Here is a 23,094-nt window from a genome sequence, read left to right on the forward strand (position 1 = left end):
TTCATTCTTCAACATAGTGACTAAATTAGTAGACCAGCGAAATACTGTGGACATAATATATTTAGATTTCAGCAAGGCATTCGACAAAGTACAACTACAACCTACTTCTTGGTAAGCTAGAAAAAAGTGGAATAGATAGCACCACCACAAGGTGGACTCGCAACTGGCTGTCAAACCGTACTCAACGAGTAGTCCTTAATGGGTCTAAGTCTACATGGAGGCAAGTAAGCAGTGGGGTGCCACAAGATTCTATCTTAGGCCCAGTACTCTTCAATATCTTCATTAATGACTTAGATGAGGGAATAGAAGGGGAACTTACCAAATTTGCAGATGATACTAAGCTGGCAGGAATAGCTAACACCCAAGAAGATAGGCTCAAGATCTAGACTAGACAAGAACACTGGGCTGTATCTAACAAAATAAAATTCAATATAGAGAAAAGTAAAGTCCTACACTTAGGCAAGAAAAACCAAAAGTACACATATAGACCGGGAGAAACCAGGCTCAACAGCAGTAACTGTGAAAGGGATCTTGGAGTCTTAGTGGACAACCAGCTAAATATGAGCCAGCAGTGTGCAGCAGCAGCAAAAAAGCTAATGCAATCCTAAATTGCATTAACAGAGAGATACGAGATCAAGGGAGGTACTAATACCACTCTAAAAAGCCTTAGTAAGACCACACCTAGAGTACTGCATTCAGTTTTGGTCACCACACTATAAAAAAGATGTTGAGACTCTAGAAAAAGTACAAAAGAGCAACCAGGATGATTAGGGGACTGGAGACTAAAACATATGAAGAACGGTTACAGGAACTGGGCATGGCTAGTCTAGTGAAGAGAAAGACCAGGGGAGACACGATAGCAGTTTTTCAATATTTGAGGGGCTGCCATAGAGAGGAAGGGGTCAAGCTATTTTCTAAAGCAGTCGTCGCCAACCAATGTGCCAGGGACCACTGGTGGTCCATGAGAAAATTTTGGTGGTCCGCAGAGAAATGTCACCCCCAAAGCAATTAATCCAGGCTGTACAGGAACACAAGGTTGTGCTGCCCACATGGCCCATGGGAACACAAGGCTTGCATCGCTTGCATTGAGAACAACACAAGGTAGTGAGGGGAGGGGGGAAAGGGTAGAGGGGGGAACTTGCCCCACTCGCTCCACGCACCTTGCCTGGCCACCAGGCTGCTTCTTTCTTCCTTTGCTTTTGGCTGCATGCAAGGAAAGCAGCAAAAGTCTTTCTTTCTCTCCCCCAAACTCCACCAGAAATGAGTCTTTGGGACCCTGCAAGGCATCTTACTCCAAGAGGCTGCTCCATTCTGGCAGAATTTGGGGGAGAGAAAGACTTCTGTTGCTTCTGCTGCTTTCCTTGCATGAAGCCAAAAGTCTCTCTCTCTCTCTCTCTCTTTCCCCCTGAGAATGGAGCTGGAGATGGTATTCTGTGATCCCAAATAAAGAACAATTGATTGGTAGGAAAATGGGGTGGGGAATTTTCCTACAGACTTTTTGGGGGATTTTCCCAGGGTATCTGGTCTGCAGGATTTAAAATTATGAGTTTGGTGGCCCCTGAGGTCCAAAAGGTTGGCGACCCCTGTTCTAAAGCACCCGAAGGCCAGGCAAGGAGTAATGGATGAAAACTAAACAAGGAGAGATTTAATCTAGAAATAAGGAGAAATTTTTTGACAGTGAGAACAATCAACCAATAGAACAGCTTGCCATCAAAGCTGTGGGAGCATCATCACTTGAGACTTTCAAGAAGAGATTGGACTGCCATTTTTCAGAAATGGTGTAGGGTCTCCCGTTGGGTGGGGGGTTGGACTATATGACCTACAAGGTCCCTTCCAACTCTGATTATCTATTATCTGTCTCATCACTTCATGCAAAACCATTTGTAGCATCTCTCTAGTTCAGCAGATGTTTTTGTACCATGGATTCACTTGTCAATATGCTTGGGTTCAAGATAATTTTCCAAGTACACTATGTTAGGGATAACATTGGTTACCTAACTTAGTTTGGCTAAATATAATATATGTTTGTTAGTTTAAATGTGTGTGTCACTTTAAACTGTAAGCCAAGTATTTGGGTGCGGTTGTAAATCGCCATAAGAGAGAGCAAGAGAGCTCACTGTTCGCCGGCTTTTACTGGAATGCTGACAGAGAAGGATTGATGGTGATTACTGCGTGCGTTTGCTGAGAGAAGAAAAGAAGGTTTGAATTTGCTTCATATCTCTGACTGCAAAAGAGATACATCATTGGACTGATTGTTTGTGAGTTGAACAACCTATTTTCTACACTGGACTTTGCAAACTGAATAACCCTCGGACTGTCTGAACTTAGTGTATGACATATGGACTGCTTTGACTATGCTATAACTCTTGCTGGAATAAAAAACTATTTAAATACACAGTGTATCTGTCTTACTGATTGTAAAGCTACAACAACGCTTTATCTCACACACACTCTCTGTCTGCTAGACTGCCATTGCACGTTCTGCTAGGGTGTTGTATCCCTAACACACTATGTCACTGTGACAGTTCTTTTGCAATTTTCAAAGTGTTTTTATTTTATTTTATATATTTTAATATATATATTTTAATACTCAAAAGTGGTAAGCACTAACAAATTTAATGGGACTTAATTCCAAGTATTGAGGTGTTGAGGTTTTGGCCTCTCTTAATGTACCATTGGGTTCATAGAGATTCATATATCCATGAAGTACTGATCCATAATTTATTCAATTAACCCCATTTTTTGGATCTGCATGCTAAACTGTTACACCAAACATGCACATTAGGTTTGCACAATTTGACTGGTGATGACACCAGTGGTTGACTAGTTTGTGCTCTGGTATTTCATGTGAACTCACTCATGGAATTAGCCACTGACCGGAATCAACAGCTTCACATTGTCTTGCTAAAACTAACAGTACTTTTTTTAAGAGTTCTGCAGTTGCAGTTTTTAAAATGCAGAAACTGTGGCCATCATAAATTATTTGGCATGTAAGAAAGGTTCACTTGACAGATTTATCAAGTAATTGAGCAGTCACTTAAAGGAAAAAAAATGTCTCCCCAGCAAAATTTGCTCTTTAATTTGTGTCCTTTAATGGAGATATCTGACTCAAAAAGATCCCAGACAGATTTCAAATTTCATGTTACCATTCCCAAATGAAACTCACCATAATTCTAATTTAAAACCTCCAATATCTTTTAAAGAATATTGATATTAATCTTCAATCTTATCACCTTTTAACATATGAGGACCAAAAGCAACAGAGGGAAGAGGGTAAAAGCATTAGATCCTATCATATTTATATTCATTCATTAAAAAGTCACTTTTATATAACATTTAATTTATTAAAAAGGAAATCTTATTTTGACTGATTTAAATTTTCTAGATGAAAACATAGCATTGAGATGTGAAAAGAATATCTTGATTTCTTTTCATCATATTTTATAAAACTCTTTGAGACAATCACATAGGCTTCCTCCAGTCACAATTAATGGCTTTCTTACAATCAAAAATGAGAGGTGGCTGTTTTGCAAACGTTTTCATGAATAGTTAGAAACATTCAGAATAACCTTTCTATAATGTTATTAAGTTATGGGTTGCCTTTAATAGTTTTTGACATAACTTACTTTTAAAGTAACTAATGGGATGAGATTTCCCCAGTGAAATCCCAGAGGAAAAGTAGATGCCAGTTAGTTTAACATTTCATCTAAGTAATGTTGTAGAAATTTCCAATATACCTAAAATTTGCTAACTAATTTGAAGAACTTGCATTTATCTGGTTTCTTTCAGGCTGCATGCATATACACCTTTTACAAAGAAACTAGGATCATGTGCTACATTAAGACAAAGCATCACTTGCTCTTATTCTTCACTGACAACAGTTCCAAAAGAGTTATAACATCAAAAGGCATTTTGGAGAATAAAATGGGTTGCCTCTCTTGGCCATACAGAATCAGTGAGAAAGATTACTGTTTGTAACTATGACCAGGAGTCCATCCCTCTAAAGCAGATATTTTTTTCCAACTCTAAAATACATATTGTCCAAACAAATGGCATGGTTCCAGGTTCTCCTCTAGGCTAACCACTTTCCACCCATGACAGCCATATGAGACAGGGAAGACTTAGGTTCACATCTAAATGCTTCTTCCTTTACTAAACTGTAACTGAAAAACATCTCACTGCAGTGGCTTTTCCCTTGTGACTATCTACTGTATCCTATCTATCTATCTATCTATCTATCTATCTATCTATCTATCTATCTATCTATCTATCTATCTATCTATCTATCTATCTATCTATCTATCTATCTATCTATATCAGGGGTCTTCAAACTTGACAGCTTTAAGACTTGTGGACTTCAATTCCCAGTCATGTTTGCTCAGGAAATCATGGAGTTTAAGTCCACAAGTCTTAAACTTTTCAAGTTTGAAGACCCTTGATCTATATCTCTCACCTATTATCCATCTATCATCTATCTATCTATCTATCTATCTATCTATCTATCTATCTATCTATCTATCTATCTATCCGTCCATCCATCCATCCATCCATCCATCCTCATTCTATCTATCATCATTCACATTTCAGCCTTCTTACCATTAAAAATAATCTGGAATTGGGATAACTGCAAAAACCAAAACAAGAGAAATGCTAATGATGTTTTTATTTCTTGGTAGATTAGACATACATATTTATGAAAGTTGCTTGTTCTGAGGGAATAAATGCTACCAAATTTCATATGAATACTTTCAAAAAGTTATCCAGCAAGAACCAAACCAAACACCATTGTTTTTGTTAATAATAAATACTTCCAGATAAGAGGCCCAAGTGAAATGACAAAAAAGCAGTGCTGCTTCATAAGAAACTCTATCAGAGTGGGCTCTATGAGCCTCTAATTCTTAGACTAGTTTGGTTCTACCCATTTTCATAATGTGTCATATAATATATGTGGGTACATACATAATTTTGTATTTATTTATTTTGTCATGTTTGTGTGGTGCATATGGGAGGTGGTGACGACCCTTTGGAAGCTTTTATGCAACAAAATTTCATTTAAACGTATGCCGATTAGTGTACATTCAAAGTGACAATAATTATTCTAAGTCTAATATGACATTGGAGCTGTTCCACTTACGGCCCCTGGAAGGCCAAACAAATTACGGTGCAATCCTGGGTAGAAGAAAGTTACTGATATGCCAAACACAAGCAAAATCCATTTTGTGAGAGGTAGTACAACACATAAGTATGTTTTTAGTATTAAACTAATGCTTTTGAAATCAAAAATTATAGTGGTTTGGGAAGGTTAAATTTGCTAATGCAACTTTAGAAGAAGCCATACCTATGACCTTTGAAGAGGACTTTATGAACACTAAAGTAGTTCTAATTGTTACTTACCTTGTTTTTTAAAGAGACTGCTGTGTACAATTTCTGTCATTGATTGAACTTTTTGCTTCTGCAAGTTTGCTGGAATGCAGGCAAAAAATTCATGTAAAAGCTGGCTGTAGAAAAAAAAAAGATTGATCAGAATGTTTGGTCAGGAAATTGTTAAGACTTAAGACAGTCATGCAAAGAGTATGAGGAGGCTTTTGAGAAAAGGTATTAAACAAATAAGAAACTATATGGAGTCCCTTGTGTATAGCAAGGTAATTGGGGGAAAAAAACCTTAATGAATAAAAAATTAAAGGCTCTATATCTAGTTGCATGAATTTCATGCTTTCTGGGCAAGTTTCTTATGCAAATGGTATTGCTTACATTATGCTTGAAATTATGTAAGACTGAACCAGCAGAATCTAGATTTATGCCAAGAATATACTGCAATCTGCAACGTGACTATCTGAAGGCACATGCTAAAATTTCAAGCATCTGAATGCCCTGAAGCTTTGGAATTCCAAATGTCATCTCACCTAAGCAATCTGACATCAAAGACTGTTTCTACATCTTGGAGAACAGATGCAATATACTTTAAGGCAGCCATCTGAAAGAAAAATAACATAATTAATCATATTTTTTGTTTTTCAAAGCTTACATAATTTAGATCTAGATTTCACTAAAAACCCAAATAGGACATATATCCAGAAATGTCCACATGTCTTTAGTAAACTGGACTTTGGAAAGTATAGTGAAACCAACATCTTCCAGGCTATTTTTTAATTGAGAAGTGCCTTACCATTAACTTTTCATTTACCAATATAACAGCCTATAATTTTTTTCCTAGGCCTCTTGCTATTGACTCATACCTATGACAATTATATGTGGACTTTATCAGAATCCACTGTCAAGTCATTTAGAGACAATTTTTTCATGGTAAATTGATCTTCCATATGTCCTTAACAATCTAGATTTTTCTAGAAATGGCTCCTACTGTGCATAATAGGCATACATTTTCTTTCTTTGGGGGAGGTTCCGATTTTAAGGAGCTTCCTTATGGAGGAAAAACGTTACTGGGCACATGGGATCAACAGAGGTCCTGGGAATTTGCAGAGATCAGTCCCTACCCCAAATTCTAGATTCTGAAAGTCAAATTAGATGACTATAATGTGAAGCATCTCCAGGAAGCCCATGTTCACAACAGAACTGCAAAATTAAGCAAGTCATGTATGTAACCTTTTTTACTCACCTGTATAACAGCTACCAGTATATGTTTAGCACTAAAAAGCAATAACATCTTGGGGTCTGACTTAGGGAACTTTTCTAAGAGGAATATCTCACTTTCTCTAGGTTACTTTGACTGTTAAATAACTTCCATAGAATAGTGAGAAAGTCTCCTGCCTTTCAGAGTCTTTTTTAAACTATACAGTACAGTATGTTGTATATTGATCATAATATGCCAGCATTCATCTGCCTTTTTATTTCCTCCCAAATCCATTTCCCAAAACATAATTATTGCAGTATAAAAGTTGAATAGATACATGTAACCATTTCTGGGATATGAGGAAAGGGAAGCATTATTATAAGCCTAATGTGAATTGTCTTCTGCTTCAAGAAATGCCTGCAAAAAGCCAGGTTGAATGTTAGCCTTCGGTTGGGTTTAAATTCCCAAAGCTAGGAAGTTAACAGAGTGAACTACCCAATCATGATCTGATGAGTGTTTTTGAAAACGAACTAAAAGCAAGGGAAAAAAAGTCAGTGTTATTTGTGTTTTGGTAATGGGAAAAAGCATCCCTATCAATATTAATTTAATATATTTATGCACTGTGTTGTTTTTATCATCAATATGAGTTGAAAAATTGCTGATTGGAGCTGCCCAGAGTTTGATATAAAATGGACATCTATATAATCCATGTGTGTGTGTGTGTGTGTATATATACACACACACACACACACATATGCATGTATGTATGTATATTGATTGTATTTGCTTCTGCCTACTTTGATGTTTTAGAAATAATAATTTCTAATAAGCAAAGTCACTCAGAATATTATCCATGCTCATGGCTGTTGAATATTTATGAGGGGGTATTTGACTATTCCCACTACAACTTTAATATTTTAGCTGGTTCCATCACAACAAATTTATGGCTGTAGAGGATACGTGATGAAAATTAAGACTCTCTCAAGTTTGATAACAAGGAAACAAGTCTTTGCGCTTTTTTTTTTTACTATCATGGCAGTGGAACTGAAACCATGGCACAAAAGAAATTGAAATTTTCCAAGTCCCCCCCCTCCCCCGAAGAATATATTGTCCAATAATGCTGTCCAACAGAGAAACACTAGAGTTATGAAAGTATTGCTTGCACCTCCCATAGAATACATATATGGAGAAGTGTTAATGACCCACCAAGTATTACACTGCTATAATTTGCAAAGGAAAGTAAATATGCAATAAAAAACAGTTGTCAACAAGCTTCCTTTCCAGGAGTAAAAGATGCTTCTGAACACCAGTTGCAGAGAAAGAGCAGCAGGAAAGGGCTGTGAATCCACCTCATCCTTCTGAGCATCAAACATTTATTTGTTTATCTCATTTCTACACTGCCTATCTCATCTAAATGACCCCGGGTGGTTTACAATAAACACATAAAACTGGTTTATATACATAAGTACAGCAAAGTTAAAACAGAATTAAGATTGAAGTTAAAATTAAGATTTTTGTTGTGTTCGACTCTTCCCGACCCTTTGGAGCATAGCACATCAAGCCCTACTGTCCTCTGCTCTCTCTCAGAGTTTGCCCAAATTCATGCCCATGGTGTCGATGACACTGTCTAACCATCTTTTCCTCTTCAACCCCTGTTCCTTTTGCCTTCAATCTTTCCTAACTTGGTTTTCCAGTGACTCCTCTCTTCTCATTAGGCAGCCAAAGCGTATGAGCAAAGTTAAGACATTACAAATTAAAAAAGGGCAGAGGGGACATCATCACTTCACCAGCCACCCACAGGGTCACAGTCTCTCTCTGATCTCCATGCCATACCCCATGGCTTCCTCAATCACGCTCTTCTTATGTTCTAACCATTGGCATGATTGATTCCATTTCAGCTCCATTTTCAAAGCACAGTATTATGCACCTTCAATCCATCAAGAAAACTAACATGAAAAGTCCTTTTTGTAGTACTGCTGGGGTAAAGGAAACTAGTGAATTAAAATCTGTTATGTATTTTTATCTCATATATCTTTCAAGAAACTTGGGGTGATGTACAGCTTGCATAACTTCTATTATGTTATCTTTATGTTGATTTTTAACCTTGTGAGGTCAACAATTTTGGAGATTGCTTGTTTTACCTTCAAAACAGCTGGAAACATAAACATGCAAAAATAATATTGTAATGGACTTCCGGTTTGGGTTTCTTTGGCGGTGGACCGAAATCGCGATCGTGCACAGTTTTGATCCATGCTTGCCGCTGGAGCGCCCCAAACCTCCCGGATTCGGGGCTGAAGCCACCCTGTAGAGGTGGTGAAGAAGGGGGAGCCATCATGGGTTGAGGAGAGCCACATCTCTCCTCCTCGGCTGGCCATTACTCCCTTTCCCAAAGGCGATTGCAGCAGTGGTCAGAAATGGCCACCTCAAAGAAAAACCCAACCAGACAAGATTGTGCAGGAGGAAGTTTAAAGGAGACAGTTTGACTGACCAGGTTGAATAGAGAACATCTATTTAAGGTACCTGGAACTTGAATTTTAAAGACTAATACTAATCCTAAAAAAGATTTTAAGTGGCGAAAGAGAAGGGGAAAGAAAATGGAATTGGCTTTTTTTCCTCTCACATTGACAGTTTTAATTGACTTGGAATGTTAAGAAGAAGAGATTCGAATAATAAATTGATACTAATCCACTTTGACATTAATAGGCTATTTCTAGCTGAAAATAAAGTGTCAAAGGGATAAAGATTCTTGGATAATTTAAAAATTTTCTTTAAAAAAAGAAAGAAAGCAGCAGAGGGAAAAAGGAAAAAAGAGGTTGGAATCTGAAAAATGGAGGAGACCACCTGGAACTTAAAAAAAAATTGATAATGGAATTTTAACAAGGCTTGCAAAAGATACATTGTAGCTGAAACTTTGTTACAAGATAACAAAGCCCCTGGAAAGAGAAAGTGAGAAAAGAATCAAGAAACAGTTTTGGTTTATTGGATGATTCCGGAACTTTGAATGGAGGATCCTAATGAAACAAAATAAAATCAATTGGGGGTTGTTTAATTTTTTTTTAAATGGCATCACTCCTTGAAGAGTTAAAAATTAGACTTAAAGAACAAGAAGAAGAAGCATAAGAAGAAAGAGGATCTTTTGGCTTCGTATTTCAATTTTTAGAAATGGAGACCTTGAACTATGAAAAACAAGAAACGCTGGCAGAACAAGAAGGGTGGGACAACGAAGAAGCAATCTTTAACGACCAAGCAATTTTAAGCGGGGTAAAAAAGGGAAAAGGGGGGGGGGGCAGTAAAAACTTAAGCATTGAAGCAACAACAAAAAAAAGGAGTAATTTGAAAAGTAATCATAATATCAGGAAGAAGTAGAAGGGAGGATCACAGAAGGGAAAATCAGATAGAAAAGGGAATAAAAAGGGGAAAGGGAAGAGAGAAAGGAAAAGAAGCTACAAAGGACAGAAACAAGATATAGAGGTACAGGAAAAGCGTACAAGAATTAAAGGCATAAACCTATTTAAAAGACACAGAGACAATGGTTAAAATTTAACTTAAGGAGAGGATTCTGCAAGGGTGCATGGGATAGCATTGTTATATTAGAAATAGAAAAGGGTTAGAAAATATGTTAGATGATTAAAGTGATAGAAAAATTTTCTATTGATGTGTAGTGGAATATTTATTTGTAAAGAGAATAAGGCTCTCAATGATTTAAAAAGAAAGTTTAAAAAAAACTGAAAAGAAAAATGGAAGATTTTTATCAGTTGACAAGATGAACTTGAATAAGAATAATAACTTTATTGACTACTGTTAATAACTATTGTTTGGTTTTTTATTTAAAGACAGTGATAAGTAAAATATTTAAGGGAATGTACCAAGCAGAATTCAACTGAAAATAGGTATGTGTTATAAAATAGAGGTTAGAAAATGAATGTTATAACTGTAAAGGTGTAACTTAAATTTTTAAACAAGATTTGAAAAAAGATACAAAGATGTTACACTCCAGTCTAGTAATTACAGAGGAAAATTTGTTTTATGGGAAAAGATAATATGAAATTGTAAACAGGACAGATGAAAGTATAAAAACATTGATTAGAAAGATTTTAAAAATTAGAAAAAGATATGTAATTGAATTAAGAAAGGAATGAGATCATTTAAAACAAGGCTTTAGGAAGTAAAGAAAGGGAAAAGCTATTGAAAAAAAATGTGAAAATAGTTATAAAATATGGATTAGAATGTATAAGATAAATATGTATTGAGTTTATGCCTGTATGGAGAAGTGATAACCCGGGGGCACGCTGTTCTCAAAAAAAGATATTTTATTTGTATTTGTATGTTTGAAAACTTAAATAAAACTTTTATTTTAAAAAAATAATATTGTAATAAAATGCAGCTATTGATAATAAAAGTTTAAATTATTTCACAAGTGAGGAGTCACACTATTTAAAAATAATAGTGATACAGAACATTAATTTTAGTCAAATCGCTATCTTGGCAAAATTCTACCTGAGACAGAAGGGTGTAATAATGGGGCAAAAGATGTAAGGGGGTTTAACAAGATACCCGAACACATAAAAAGCCTCCAATCTGTTGGTTCTTATAGATAAACCTCCAAGGCTGATCTCTACATTTAAACAAGCTCATGAGGATTCAGATAGTCCTTCAAAAATCTTGACTTAAATCATTTTTATCTTGTATAATCTGTCTCTAAGAAAGAATAATGTCTAAAGAATCAAGAAGCTCAAATTTTCCAAGAATAATTAATACAATATGATAAGAATATGAACTTGAGACATGCTCCTGAATATATGCATTTTCATCACTCCTTCCACAATATGCCTTTTAATAATGTTACCCTCCTTTCTCCACCTTAAGCTAGTTTTATTTTAAGTGCCTGACAGTGACAGCATTCTCTTCAGGTCAAGGACATACAATTATTCTAATTATTTAGAGAGGAACAGGAAATTGAAACTGACTTTCCATGGCATTGCTAGATCCCTCTAACAAAAACACTCTATACCAGCCAGAAGTTTCTAAAAAAGAATCTTGCGAGGGGGGAAATCTCTTCTCCTCCTAAACCTAGACTCAGAACTAAGATTATTTCTGCAGTTTCATTCTGCATCATTTGCTAAGCTTAATGTTATGACTGAAGTGGTTTTTCCATCTCATTGATACCCAGCTCATGTACACACTGCTGTGGTATTTCCATCTTTGTGTCTACCTTTTCTAATATATTTGGCACCTTATCTTTTCCCACTGCAGAAAGCTGACATAAAAAGGCATTTCCTTTCCTTGTGGTTTCAACCTCTCCCCATCCTCCTGCAACAATCCTAAAATATGCATCCCTAAACTGTAATTTATTATATTCGGGCATGCTGAAGTTACCTTTGATTTCTAAATACCTACACCTTTAAAATTACCTCTCTGTGAGCTATTAATTATTGTCTAAATTGCACTGCAAAACTCTTTCCACTCTTACTGGTATAAAAAAAATAAGGACAACAATTATACAAAAGGGTTTCTTTAGATACCTTCTTCTTTTTCTCTCCTAGAGTCAATAATAGTCTCTGGATTGCAGCTTAAAGCAAATAATGTTACCTGCTACTTAAAATAGTTTTTAAAAGTATTTGTCCATTTTTAGCCTTATTATTCTGAGTTTTATACTAGATATTCCAACCTGCAGATCTTAAAAACACTAAACTGGAAAGGTAGGATTCAAAGTAGAATTTATGTTATTGTTGTTGTTGTTTTCTTTTCTAGAGTGCTCAGTTGTGCTACGTTGCAGGCTGATTGATTATCCAGAGCTTACCAGCAGGATGACTTGGGTTATAAGATTTCATAATACGACCTCAAAAAACAAAATGACACACAGGAATTCCAAACAGATAAATCAATCTCTGTTTAACCTGCTTGGTACTTCACCGTGAATTTTCACATATATATATAAAACAATTCTTTTTCAAGGACAAGTGGTAGACTTTGAGAAAGGCAGCATTAATTTCGGGCAATTGTAAAGCAAAAGGGAACATATGCAGACCATGACTTACAACCACAGCTGAGCCCAAAATTTCTGTTTCTAAGCAATAACAGTTAAGTGAATTTTGCCCTGTTTTACACTTTTTCTTACCATAGTTGTCAAGTGAATCCTTGCAGTTTTTAAGTTTCTTAAAAAAAACTTTGTCAGAAGGTTGCAAAAGGTGATCACATGACCTTGGGACATCACAACCATCATAAATATGAGTCAATTGCCAAGGGTCTGAATTTTGATCATGTAACCATGGGGATGCTGCAATGGTTGTGAAAAGTGGTTTCAGTGCTGTTGCAACTTTGAACGATCACTAAATGAACAGTTGTAAGTCAAGGACTACCTCTAATGCCAAAATTTACCTTGTTTCAGATAGAGCAAATAGTATAATTTTTTCCAGTTCTTGTACCATTATAATAACTTGGAAATCAGTATGGGTTACCTTAGGTCAGCAATGCATAATCTGAAGAATTAGAATCTGAGATCCCTCTTCAGCCATATTGATCAAGCCACAATTGAACTGAATTGAATCAAGGCTCCTCCCATCCAAATGTGGCATACGGTTCTAAACCAACATTTGGAACAAAGGTCCAGGAGTTAGCTAACTCACTAGAGCCTCACTAGTCTAACGAAACAGAGAAATATGGAGACATAAAAGGATAGACCAGGAACCAAATTGTAATTGGTATGTGTATTGTACCAGAAAATTCTACAGAAAAGTTCTACAGAATATCTGTCTGTGAACTGTCTGTGACGCTTAAGAGAAAGTGGGCTATGCAGCAAGAAAATGACCTAAAACATACAAGTTGCATGACGAAAGAATAGTTAAATCAGAAGAAAGTTCATGTTTTGGAAAGGAAGTTAACAAACACCACCCTATTTACACTTTTTGTTTGTACTTTTACTAATGGCAGTGTTTCTCAAGCTTTAAGATGTCTGAACTTTAACTCCCAGAATTCTGGCTGGAGAATTCTAGGAGTTGAAGTCCACACATCTTAATGTTGCCAAGTTTGAAAAACACTGTTCTAAAACACCGAAGGGGGGGAAAAAAAAAGCAAACCTGTAATAAAATAGCTGTTTTATGTTGACTTCTCATCAAGTTGTTGATTGACTCAAAAACTCTCCTCATGGCTTCTTCAAACTCTGTCAGTTCTTTACCTTCATATAGTCTGAAAGGGGAGAAAAAAATACAGAATAGCATTTCAAACCTGAACTTCAGTTAAACAAGAGAAGGTTTTGAATATTATTATACCAGATGCATGTTGTATACCTAAAAAAAACCTTCTAGATCTATTCAAGGATCCAGCACTCTCCCCCCTCCTGTTAAAGTTTTTAGGGAATTACCCCAAAATCTAGTTGGATTACTAGAGAAAGCATGTCTGGAAGAGTCTGGAAAAAGTCTGGAAGAGTTAGCACCATCAAAGCTGACACCAGCCAGAGCATAGAACAATTCAAAGAAATAGTGTAAGATTGGAAGATGTGGAGAGACCTGGCCCATAGAATCACCAAGAGCTGGACAAAACTGAATGGATAGCATCATCAATATCAACATCATTATCATCCAGTTGAGTCATCTAATGCAACTTCCTGACTGGAGCACACTGCTCTTTAAATCGGTGTTTCTCCATCTTAGCAAATTTAAGATATATAAGCTTTAACTTCTAGAACTTCTAGCATGTGGAATGAGGAAAGCTGTAAGTTGAAGTCCACATATCTTAAAGTTGGCAAGGTTATTGCTCTAAATGTATGTTGCTGGCTATTCGTCTCTGACCATCAAACTGATTCCCGCCCCCCCGGCATTATTGAAATGAAAGTCAAGAAAGAAGTTCTCTGACTCATATTCAAATAGAGGATAGTTTCTTTAAAATTAATCCCATCTGACAAAACAAATCCCAGGAGGGGATTCTTCTCAGTTGCCTGTCTATCAATCCTTCCCCATCAATAACAGCATCTTCTGAACAAAACAAGTTAGATAAAATATGCCTTGCTTACTTTAGTATGCAACTAAAGAATACCTTTGTTCTTAACTGGCATTCATACAAGGTTAGTTGAACATTGTTGCTTACTTTCCTATTTGTACAAGTTTATATATTTTTTCCTACTCATTCCTATTCATTCAACTTTTAATAAAGCATTAAATCCTGTAATAAAAGCTTGAATTGTTATTAAGTTGACTAATGAGCCAATCAGGATCTCTCCTATAAAAATCTCTTACATTTGAGAATCCCTCAAAAAAAATCCAAACATAAAGTAATATTTATATACATAACTGTTTTAAACAAATAAATATAAGTGATAATTCCACCCCATGATGCATTGGTCAGACCTATTTGCAATAAAGAGTCTAGTTTTGACCACCATGATGCAAGAAAAAAGGAAATGATGCAGGGAAGAATAGAAATGACAAAGGGCTTGGAACTAAATCTTCCAAAGAACAGTTATAGAAACTGATCAAAGTAAGCCTAAAAGGGAAGGAGCTAAGGGAAAATATGATAGCAGCTGTTTGCAGTACTTGAAGAGGAGTTGCAGGGGAAAGGGTACAGTATTCTTTTCCATAGCTCCTGCAGGTAGGACAAGAATGTGGGGAGGTTTTACAATCCATATTCAATCTAAGAAGAAACTTCCTGAATGAGAAAGCCATGGGCCTCCTAGAATCATGGATGCTTTATCGCTGGAGATTTTCAAGCCATTTGCCTGGAATGATATAAAGATTCCTGCCCTGGACTGAAAGTTGGGTTAGAAGTCCCCCAAAGTCCTTTCCAACCCTATCCATCTATGATGATAGCTGTTGATGCAGAAATGCCTCTCAATCTCTTTTTCTTCACGAGAAAGTTAGGCCATCTTATAGGCCCTATGGGCAAGCTAAATAAGGGATCTATGCAAAACCTACATGGAGATGCAGATGTAACATTCTGACAGAACCCAGTGGAAGTATTTTGTCTAAGGGCTGTTTAAAATGTAGAACCAAAAGTGTTCCAGAGGAGGTAACTTTTGATATCCTTAAGCTATCTGGATAAATATTCTCAAAAATTCCCAGCACAGATCCTACAACTTCAGTGGGCAGTTTGCTTCAATAAATAAGTACTCTATTATTTAGGACGTTCTTCCAATAACTAATTAAGGACTTCCTCATTCTCCTTTAAAGGTATTAGTCAGATCACACTGTCTTGTGCTTTATACAGCAAATGTAATAAGTTGTACTTTTCTCATCTCTTCCCTTTCTATTTCGAAGCGTTTTTATTGTTAACTGCCTAAAACTGTTTGTTGGGTTGGGTTAACCTGGTTAAAAAGTCTTACTTTCAAATTGGTTTGCTTCAAAACTAACCACAGATACCACAGTAACCACAGTTTCTTCTCTATCCTTATTAGATTTTACTCTGTTAATGTTCTTTACTTAAAATAAATAGTCTTTAAACTCTTATTTATATAATTCATCATTAAGACTATTTATAAGCCTTAAATGACAGAATAAATAGTTTAGTCATGGATGATTAATAACTGATAAATATATAAGCATATGTTAGTTCCTTGGCTGCTATGGCGCCCCCCCCCCCTTTGTTTTTCAGGAAAGCAAGGGTCAATCACTTTCATGCTTGAGGTCAAATCTTCCTAGGACAGAAAAGGTATATGAAAGCGCCCTAGGTAAAATCAAATAATAACAAAAGAGATATCAAAGGTGAATTGGGGTATCAGCCACCCTGACTATTACATCTCCACAATGTTTCCAAAACAGAATGTTAAAAATACATGTTTTAGTTGCATAATTTATTGAATCAAATGTCATCTGGGTTTTTTTTTTCATTTTCTTTTCTTTTTTCTTTGCAGAGAAAAATTAACATTCAAAGCTTGCTAATTAAAAGCAATATTAAGGCTGTTTCAGATCTACATTAGATAATAATAGCATTGTGGCCTTCATTATATTCAACTTATTAACGGTCATTAAACATGACTTAATCTTCTTTATTAGCAAATAAATCTAAAAATTCAGGGACGCTGAAACAAAAGAGGGAAATATATATAATTATACGGCCTATCTTGTCCAGAACTTCTATTTAGAGAAGAATTCAACCTACCCTCACATAATGAATTAGGCATATGTCATAGTACTCCACACATTTTAATAGTACAATAGAGAAACAGAAGTAATAACATAAGTGTGGTATATCTGGAACATATGCGATATCAGCTTTGAATGGACAAAAATGTTCATTTTACTGCTTATTATTTTCTTTTCCCCCCTGCTTCTTGTTGGCCCTTATGGCCCCCATTCAGACAGAAGAATTGTACATGCTCATGGAAATGATGCACAGACTGCTAAGTGGGGACAGAATCAGCAAGGAAACCTTTCTCTCTCAAAAACATTCTGAGAATTCTAATCAGAAGCTGCTTCCTCATGGAAAAACCCAACACATTCTTAGGAAAAAGCTTTTTTTCAAGGAAGGGGAGAGATTTTTAAAAATTGCGAAAACTTTTTGGAAAGCTATTCACAGTGTGTTTGTGTTGTGTGTGTGTGTGTGTGTGTGTGTGTGTGTGTGTAAATATTTCAGCTACAAAGGTAAAGCCATCCTTAAGCTGAGTTCAGGACCTGCTAGTCATTCAACTATGGACTCAACTATGGCTTTTTTTTTTTTGGCAACAGTTCAGAATGGGAGCCAATGTTTTATTTATTTATTTTATTTATTTTATTTGTCAATCGCTTACAAGATAGTAGGTATAAGTATAAACATGAGTAAGAATACGGGAAATGGGTACAAATAAATGGGGACAATAGGACAGGGACAGTAGGCACGATTGTGCACTTATGCACGCCCCTTACAGACCTCTTAGGAATGGGGTGAGGTCAATAGTGGATAATTTAAGGTTAAAGGGGTGGGGAATAGACGATGTTACAACAGAGTCAGGTAGTGCATTCCAGGCATTGACCACTCTGTTGCTGAAGTCATACTTTCTGCAATCAAGTTTGGAGCGGTTTACATTGAGTTTGTTTCTGTTGTGTTCTCTTGTATTGTTACGGTTGAAGCTGAAGTAGTCATTGACTGGTAGGACATTGTAGCAGATAATTTTGTGTACTACACTTAAGTCCAATCGTAGGCTGCATAGTTCAAGGTTGTCCAAGCCCAAAATTTCAAGCCTGGTGATATAGGGTATTCTGTTTCCAACAGGATGTTTTCCTTTCAAGCCTACAGAGCTAATATGCTTTGGGCGGGTCTCCCATCTAAATATTGAGCTTAGCTTTCAAGCAATGGTCTGTGTAGAGTTCTATGGTCCTCCAAGCAAAGTTCTCAGAAGTTCTCCTAACACAGTCATATAATAATGTAACCAAAACATTAATTTATTCCCAATACTTTGTGGAAATTGTACTACCTGAGAAGGTATGGACTTGTCTGCTTTGTGGCCATGACTCTGTAACAGGTGAAGGCTTATGTAGTCTTGGTGTCTAGGTAAAGATGTTTGAGGGCTCTTTGGCAAGGCAACAAAGGACAGATTACAAATGGAATCTGGATTACAGGATGGAGCAGTACTGCAAATTATTACTGAAAAGGCAGCCATTGTGATCAACAATCCATCATTATTATTCTTTTAGAAGATTCCACTCTCCTTCCCTAATTCACACAAAGCAGGTGAGATATCATGAACATAAAACAAAGCAAGCCAAATAAATAGAAGAGTTTTCAGGAAGGGAATATTCTGACAGGAAATCCCAGTTAAGTTATGTATAGCAAAGCTAATGCCCTCCAAGTCTTTTGGACTGCAGTTCCCACAATAACTGCTGGATCAGAAAAAATTTCAGCTTCCATATTGCCTTGGTGTTGTATTGTGTGTTGTATTGTATTATTGTGTGGTATGGTATGGAATGGTGTGGTGTGGTGTGGTGTTGCATTGCATTGCACTGCACTGCATTGCATTGCATTGTACAAGAAAGAGCCTGAACAGGGTAGAGGCTGGGCTTGTGGGCTCCAAGGCTGTTATCTCCCATATTTGGACTATTTATGTACTGTTGAGCCCAGACACCAATGACCAGTTGCTACCATCTGCAATGATGGTAACTTTCAAGAATATTTGCACTAAGTATTTTGTCTATTTCATATAATCCAAAAATATCTGCATATTTCTTCAAACCACAAAGAATTGCTTCTATACAGATATTGTGCAATTAAAGAATATGATGATTTATTTTATACTTGCTTTCTAACATGACACCTTTTAAGGATACAATTATTTTTCTGCAATTTGTAACTCCTTTATATCTGGAAAACCGGGTTAGGAAAAATTGCCTCAAGACAAGGAACCTAGCCTATTGGTTCTATCCCCTTTCAGTCCTGTTCCCTTACTTTAAATATAATTGCCACAATTATTGCAATGCACATATATTAAAGACATATATTGTATCACATAGATGTCCCTTGGCAATTATTGCCTAATATTCAGGGATAATCATACATCCTGCTTTAGGGATAGAACCAGCAGTGTGAAGAGCTAAAGAAGGCTTCAATCACAAGTAACAATTAAATGAAGCTCCCCAGAGAGGCTAGGAATTGATTTCCCACTTTGCAAAGGAATATGATTTTAATTTTCATAAATGCGTCTATGTATTATAAAGCCAAACCCTGGATGAAAAAAATAATAATAAAAGAATAATATACTAAAGTCTTGCAAAGAAAGCCTGCAAAAACAAAACAATTGTCAGACAAAGAGACAGTACAATTACTTGTTCAACCCAAATGCTGTGCTCTGGTTGCCTTGCCCATTTTTTGTTAGGAAAAAGAAAATATTAAAGTAACAGCAGAATAAATCTGATATTCTAGGGAAAGTTAGGAAGAAGAAAACAGCCTCACTACTTATCAAATTACAAGACATCAGCTTCATATATCACACTAAGCCATATACCAGTCAGAGTGACATAGAAATTCACATAATACCAAGGCATCATTGATAAAACACAATAGAAAGTTCACACATTATATTCCAAATAAAACACAGATGAGCTTAGTGTGATCTGTATACCCAGTTATTCTATCTTGTCCACTTTGTTCCCTATGATGTTGCCTCATCGTTGCATGACAGGTTATATTCATGTTTTTATTTAGAAAATTTGTACAGCTCACATGAAGGGATTGGCCCTGTTTGCAATGGAGTTAATGATCTTGTTTTACTCCTTTCTGTAAACACAAACCTCTACTGGAAAAAAAAAGATAAGGGACTTTTGATTTACCTCTAATTGTATTTCTCTGTGCCTTCACAGAACTTGTTTCTGAATTTTGCAGAACTAACAGATAGTTACTTAGCTTCTGCCCCCAAAAAACATCCTGGAGACTTCTCCCATTTTTAAGAGGTCTGATGGCTGAAGTAGCTGAGACTCAGAGAAAAAAAGTAGTATTTCTGAGAGAGGAGGGAGGTGTGGTTTTAACATTCACAGATGATCAGTCATAGGATTGCAATCTGAATCAGGACGTTCTTTTTGAAATCATTCAGATATGGCTGAAAAGTAAGCTAGTTTCCTTGGTGAAACTGTAGAAGCTCATAGAAAACAATATATAACCAGAAAGAGATCTTTTGTCAGGACTGACAAAATAATGTCTGATGAAAGTAGAAGGATAAGCCATTGTGCTTACCCTACATCAGTGACCCTCAACCTTTTGAACACCATGGACTGGTTATGTGGAGAGAGCTTTTTTTCCTTGGACTGGAAGGGGCCTGCAACTCGTGGATGGAGCTTCACTTGTTTGCACTTGTTTCTGGCATGCCACGGACTGGTGCCAGTCCACAAACTAGGGGTTGGGCACTCCTGCCCTACATAACTTCAGTTACGATGTTTTACAAGGCTACTCAAGAAATGGGCCATTGTGGTAGTAGAACATCCTTTGATGAATTCCAAAAGATTAGAAGCATAAGTACAGATGGTCCAGATGAAAAGCAAACAAAAAATAATGATTTGGTATGAATGAAAATTTGCTATGTTGAAAATGAAGACTGTGGTGGGAGAAGTTGGTTAATTAACTTTTTTCAGATGAAGCAACCATGGTAATGGAAGCATATACCAAGAGGAGAAAATAAAAATGAACACAGAAAAAGAATAAAACACCATGCCCGGGAGGTGTGGGGGGGAACCACAAGAAAACAGAAATTATAATGCAAATCTCTAGAGAAGGCATTTCAAGATTTTCACACTATGGTAGAGAAAAGAAATGGAAGGATATATCGGAAACTATGTCTAAATGAAGAATTCACAGCCTAGTTAAAAGGGTTCACATCAAAAACCTTCACTCCAGAATACTCCAAATACAGCTCTTCAGAGACAGAGAATGTAATTGTGTGATTTCATAGTGTACTCATCATTGTAGAGTTGGAAGGTGCTTTATATGCTAAACTTAATTGGACTTATTTATAAAAGTGCGCGTTTAAGAAAAAAGAATGTCTGCTAAAAAAGTAATACTTAGAAAGCATCCACTATCCCAAATCAAAGGCGAAGGCTTGAAATGAATATACAAGTTGATTGCACATTTGATTGGATTCTTAGACTCCTTTCTCCTCTTTGGGCCTATTGACAACTGTAATGTGTTCATTCAGAAGAACACAATTATAGTAAGGAGAGATTGCTATACAGTATTAAAATGGTGCACTGAATTTCTCTCTTGCTCTTTTTTAAATGTTATTAGGACCTCTGTTGATTTTAATAAGGATTGAAAATTTCCACCCAGGCAACAAATTGCTGCTCTGTGTGGTGCTCTTTGTGTACCATCTCAGTCTCTTCTGACCTTTCTTCCAAATTTTTATGTAGTTTAGAAATGGTCTCCATGTTTTTTTGCATGTATTTTCAGTATAAAACAACTGAATTTATTTATCATGGTAAATGCAGTATCTATCCAATTAGTCTGTTTAATCAATTAGATATTGAGTGCATATCTTTCATCCTTTAGAGATTTCAAAATATCTTCAACATTTAATTGAGTTGGTTCTCTGAAATATTTCATATTGATATGGTTCAGAATCAGAAAATTGTGTGGCCAACAATGCAAGCTGTCCTTTGCTTTTTTATCTCACATCAAGAGAGAATTTGAAGGTATTTAAAGATCTGGAGATTGTTAGAAGCAGTTTACAGTATGGTATAAGTCAAAATAATGTGTTTAAGGAAAGAAGTGGAGCCTCTGGTTTAATTATCTAATTGTACAAATCAGAAGACCATAAAATAATGCCTGCAGCATCCAAGATGGCACTATGGAATCCCAATATTAAGTAAAAATAGATATAGATAGATGAGAGAGAGGGGGGGGGGTAGATGAGATAGTCAGATGATCATAGTGAATTGAGATCTTTCAAGATGTGAGCCTATTTTGTGATAAAAAAATATTTTTATTTTTGCTGTCTGTGCAATCACATCACATTGCAAAATGATACCCGTTGCCTGAACAAACTGTTTGCCTTGCTTTATGGACTGTCTCCCAGGCACACTGCTTTATTAAAACTATTCTGCTCAATGTGAGATCTTGCTCAACAAATTTCATACCCTAATAACTGTACTTTATTCATGGTCTTTGAACTATTTTCTGATAAGAAGAACCATTCTGCCTTGCCACTTACATCTACTTTTCTAATGATGTAAGCTTTAGAAACCTTAAATATCAGAGCTCTGAACAGAATCTTCAAAGAAAAGTATATCTAGTATCATATCAAGAAATGCTTCTTACCAAATGTTTCAAATACACAGCAAGTTCAATACGCAATTACACCTTCTTTCTGGTCTAACGTATTACAATTTAATTATCTCAATTTTAAAGTAATTTTCTAAAATCTATACATCTATTTCAGAGGATCCATGGTTGTACAGTGCACACAGCTAATTGGACAATACGTCTCTATAAAACACCTAGAAAGGGAGGAAGTCGGAAACAGCAAGGTAGAAAGTATACAACTAGGAAAAAATAGCTATTATTTTGAATTTATGTTGTAACCAAACCAATCTGATCTCTCAATTTATTGTAACAGTTCAGTCCAAAAATATATGTCCAAATTGGTTCAATTGCATGTTTGGGCACTAACTTGGCAACAAGTACCATTGGATACAGAGGGACATAATTCTGAGTCAACATACTAAGCTCTCTAATTAATTAACCTATAACAGTTGCAAACTATTTGGTATCTTCTGATGATCACAGAAGATGACAAATCCATTTTCATATTATTGCTAGAAGTAATTACATGAATGAGTTCATAAAGTTGCCAACATAACAGCCCTGCTCAAGCCTGGCATACCTACATTTCCATTGATAATATACTTGGCCAAACTGTTAGCAGAAAATAACCCTCTCCTAGCACTTTCTAGGTGCTAAGATCTATAATTCCCAAACCTCTGAGCCACCATGGCCATCAGATAGTTTCATAGAGCCAAAATTGGCAAAAAAAATGTGCAGATTGGAAACTTTAAGAATTATTATCTGGGGGATACCAAATTGAAGAAAATTATGCTATACCTGAGTGCAGATTTTATGCCTAAGAAGAAATGTAAATC

At 36.0% G+C, this 23,094-nt stretch overlaps 1 protein-coding gene across 1 annotated transcript in view; it reads right to left on the reverse strand.

Moving 5' to 3' along the window:
• The window catches only part of DOCK2 (dedicator of cytokinesis 2), a 316,367-nt gene that overhangs the window by 231,461 nt on the left and 61,812 nt on the right, over positions 1 to 23,094 (reverse strand). Inside the window, exons 23-25 of the mRNA XM_026688575.2 lie at positions 13,648 to 13,756; positions 5,904 to 5,974; positions 5,395 to 5,498 (exon numbers count right to left, since the gene is read on the reverse strand). Of these exons, the coding sequence (XP_026544360.2) occupies positions 5,395 to 5,498; positions 5,904 to 5,974; positions 13,648 to 13,756 (284 nt within the window). The remainder of the gene's footprint in view (positions 1 to 5,394; positions 5,499 to 5,903; positions 5,975 to 13,647; positions 13,757 to 23,094) is intronic.

The sequence above is a fragment of the Notechis scutatus genome, chromosome 2 (assembly GCF_049901735.1).
Source record: "Notechis scutatus isolate UNSWTSFEM ecotype Mainland chromosome 2, rNotScu1.2, whole genome shotgun sequence".
Lineage (NCBI taxonomy): Eukaryota > Metazoa > Chordata > Lepidosauria > Squamata > Elapidae > Notechis > Notechis scutatus.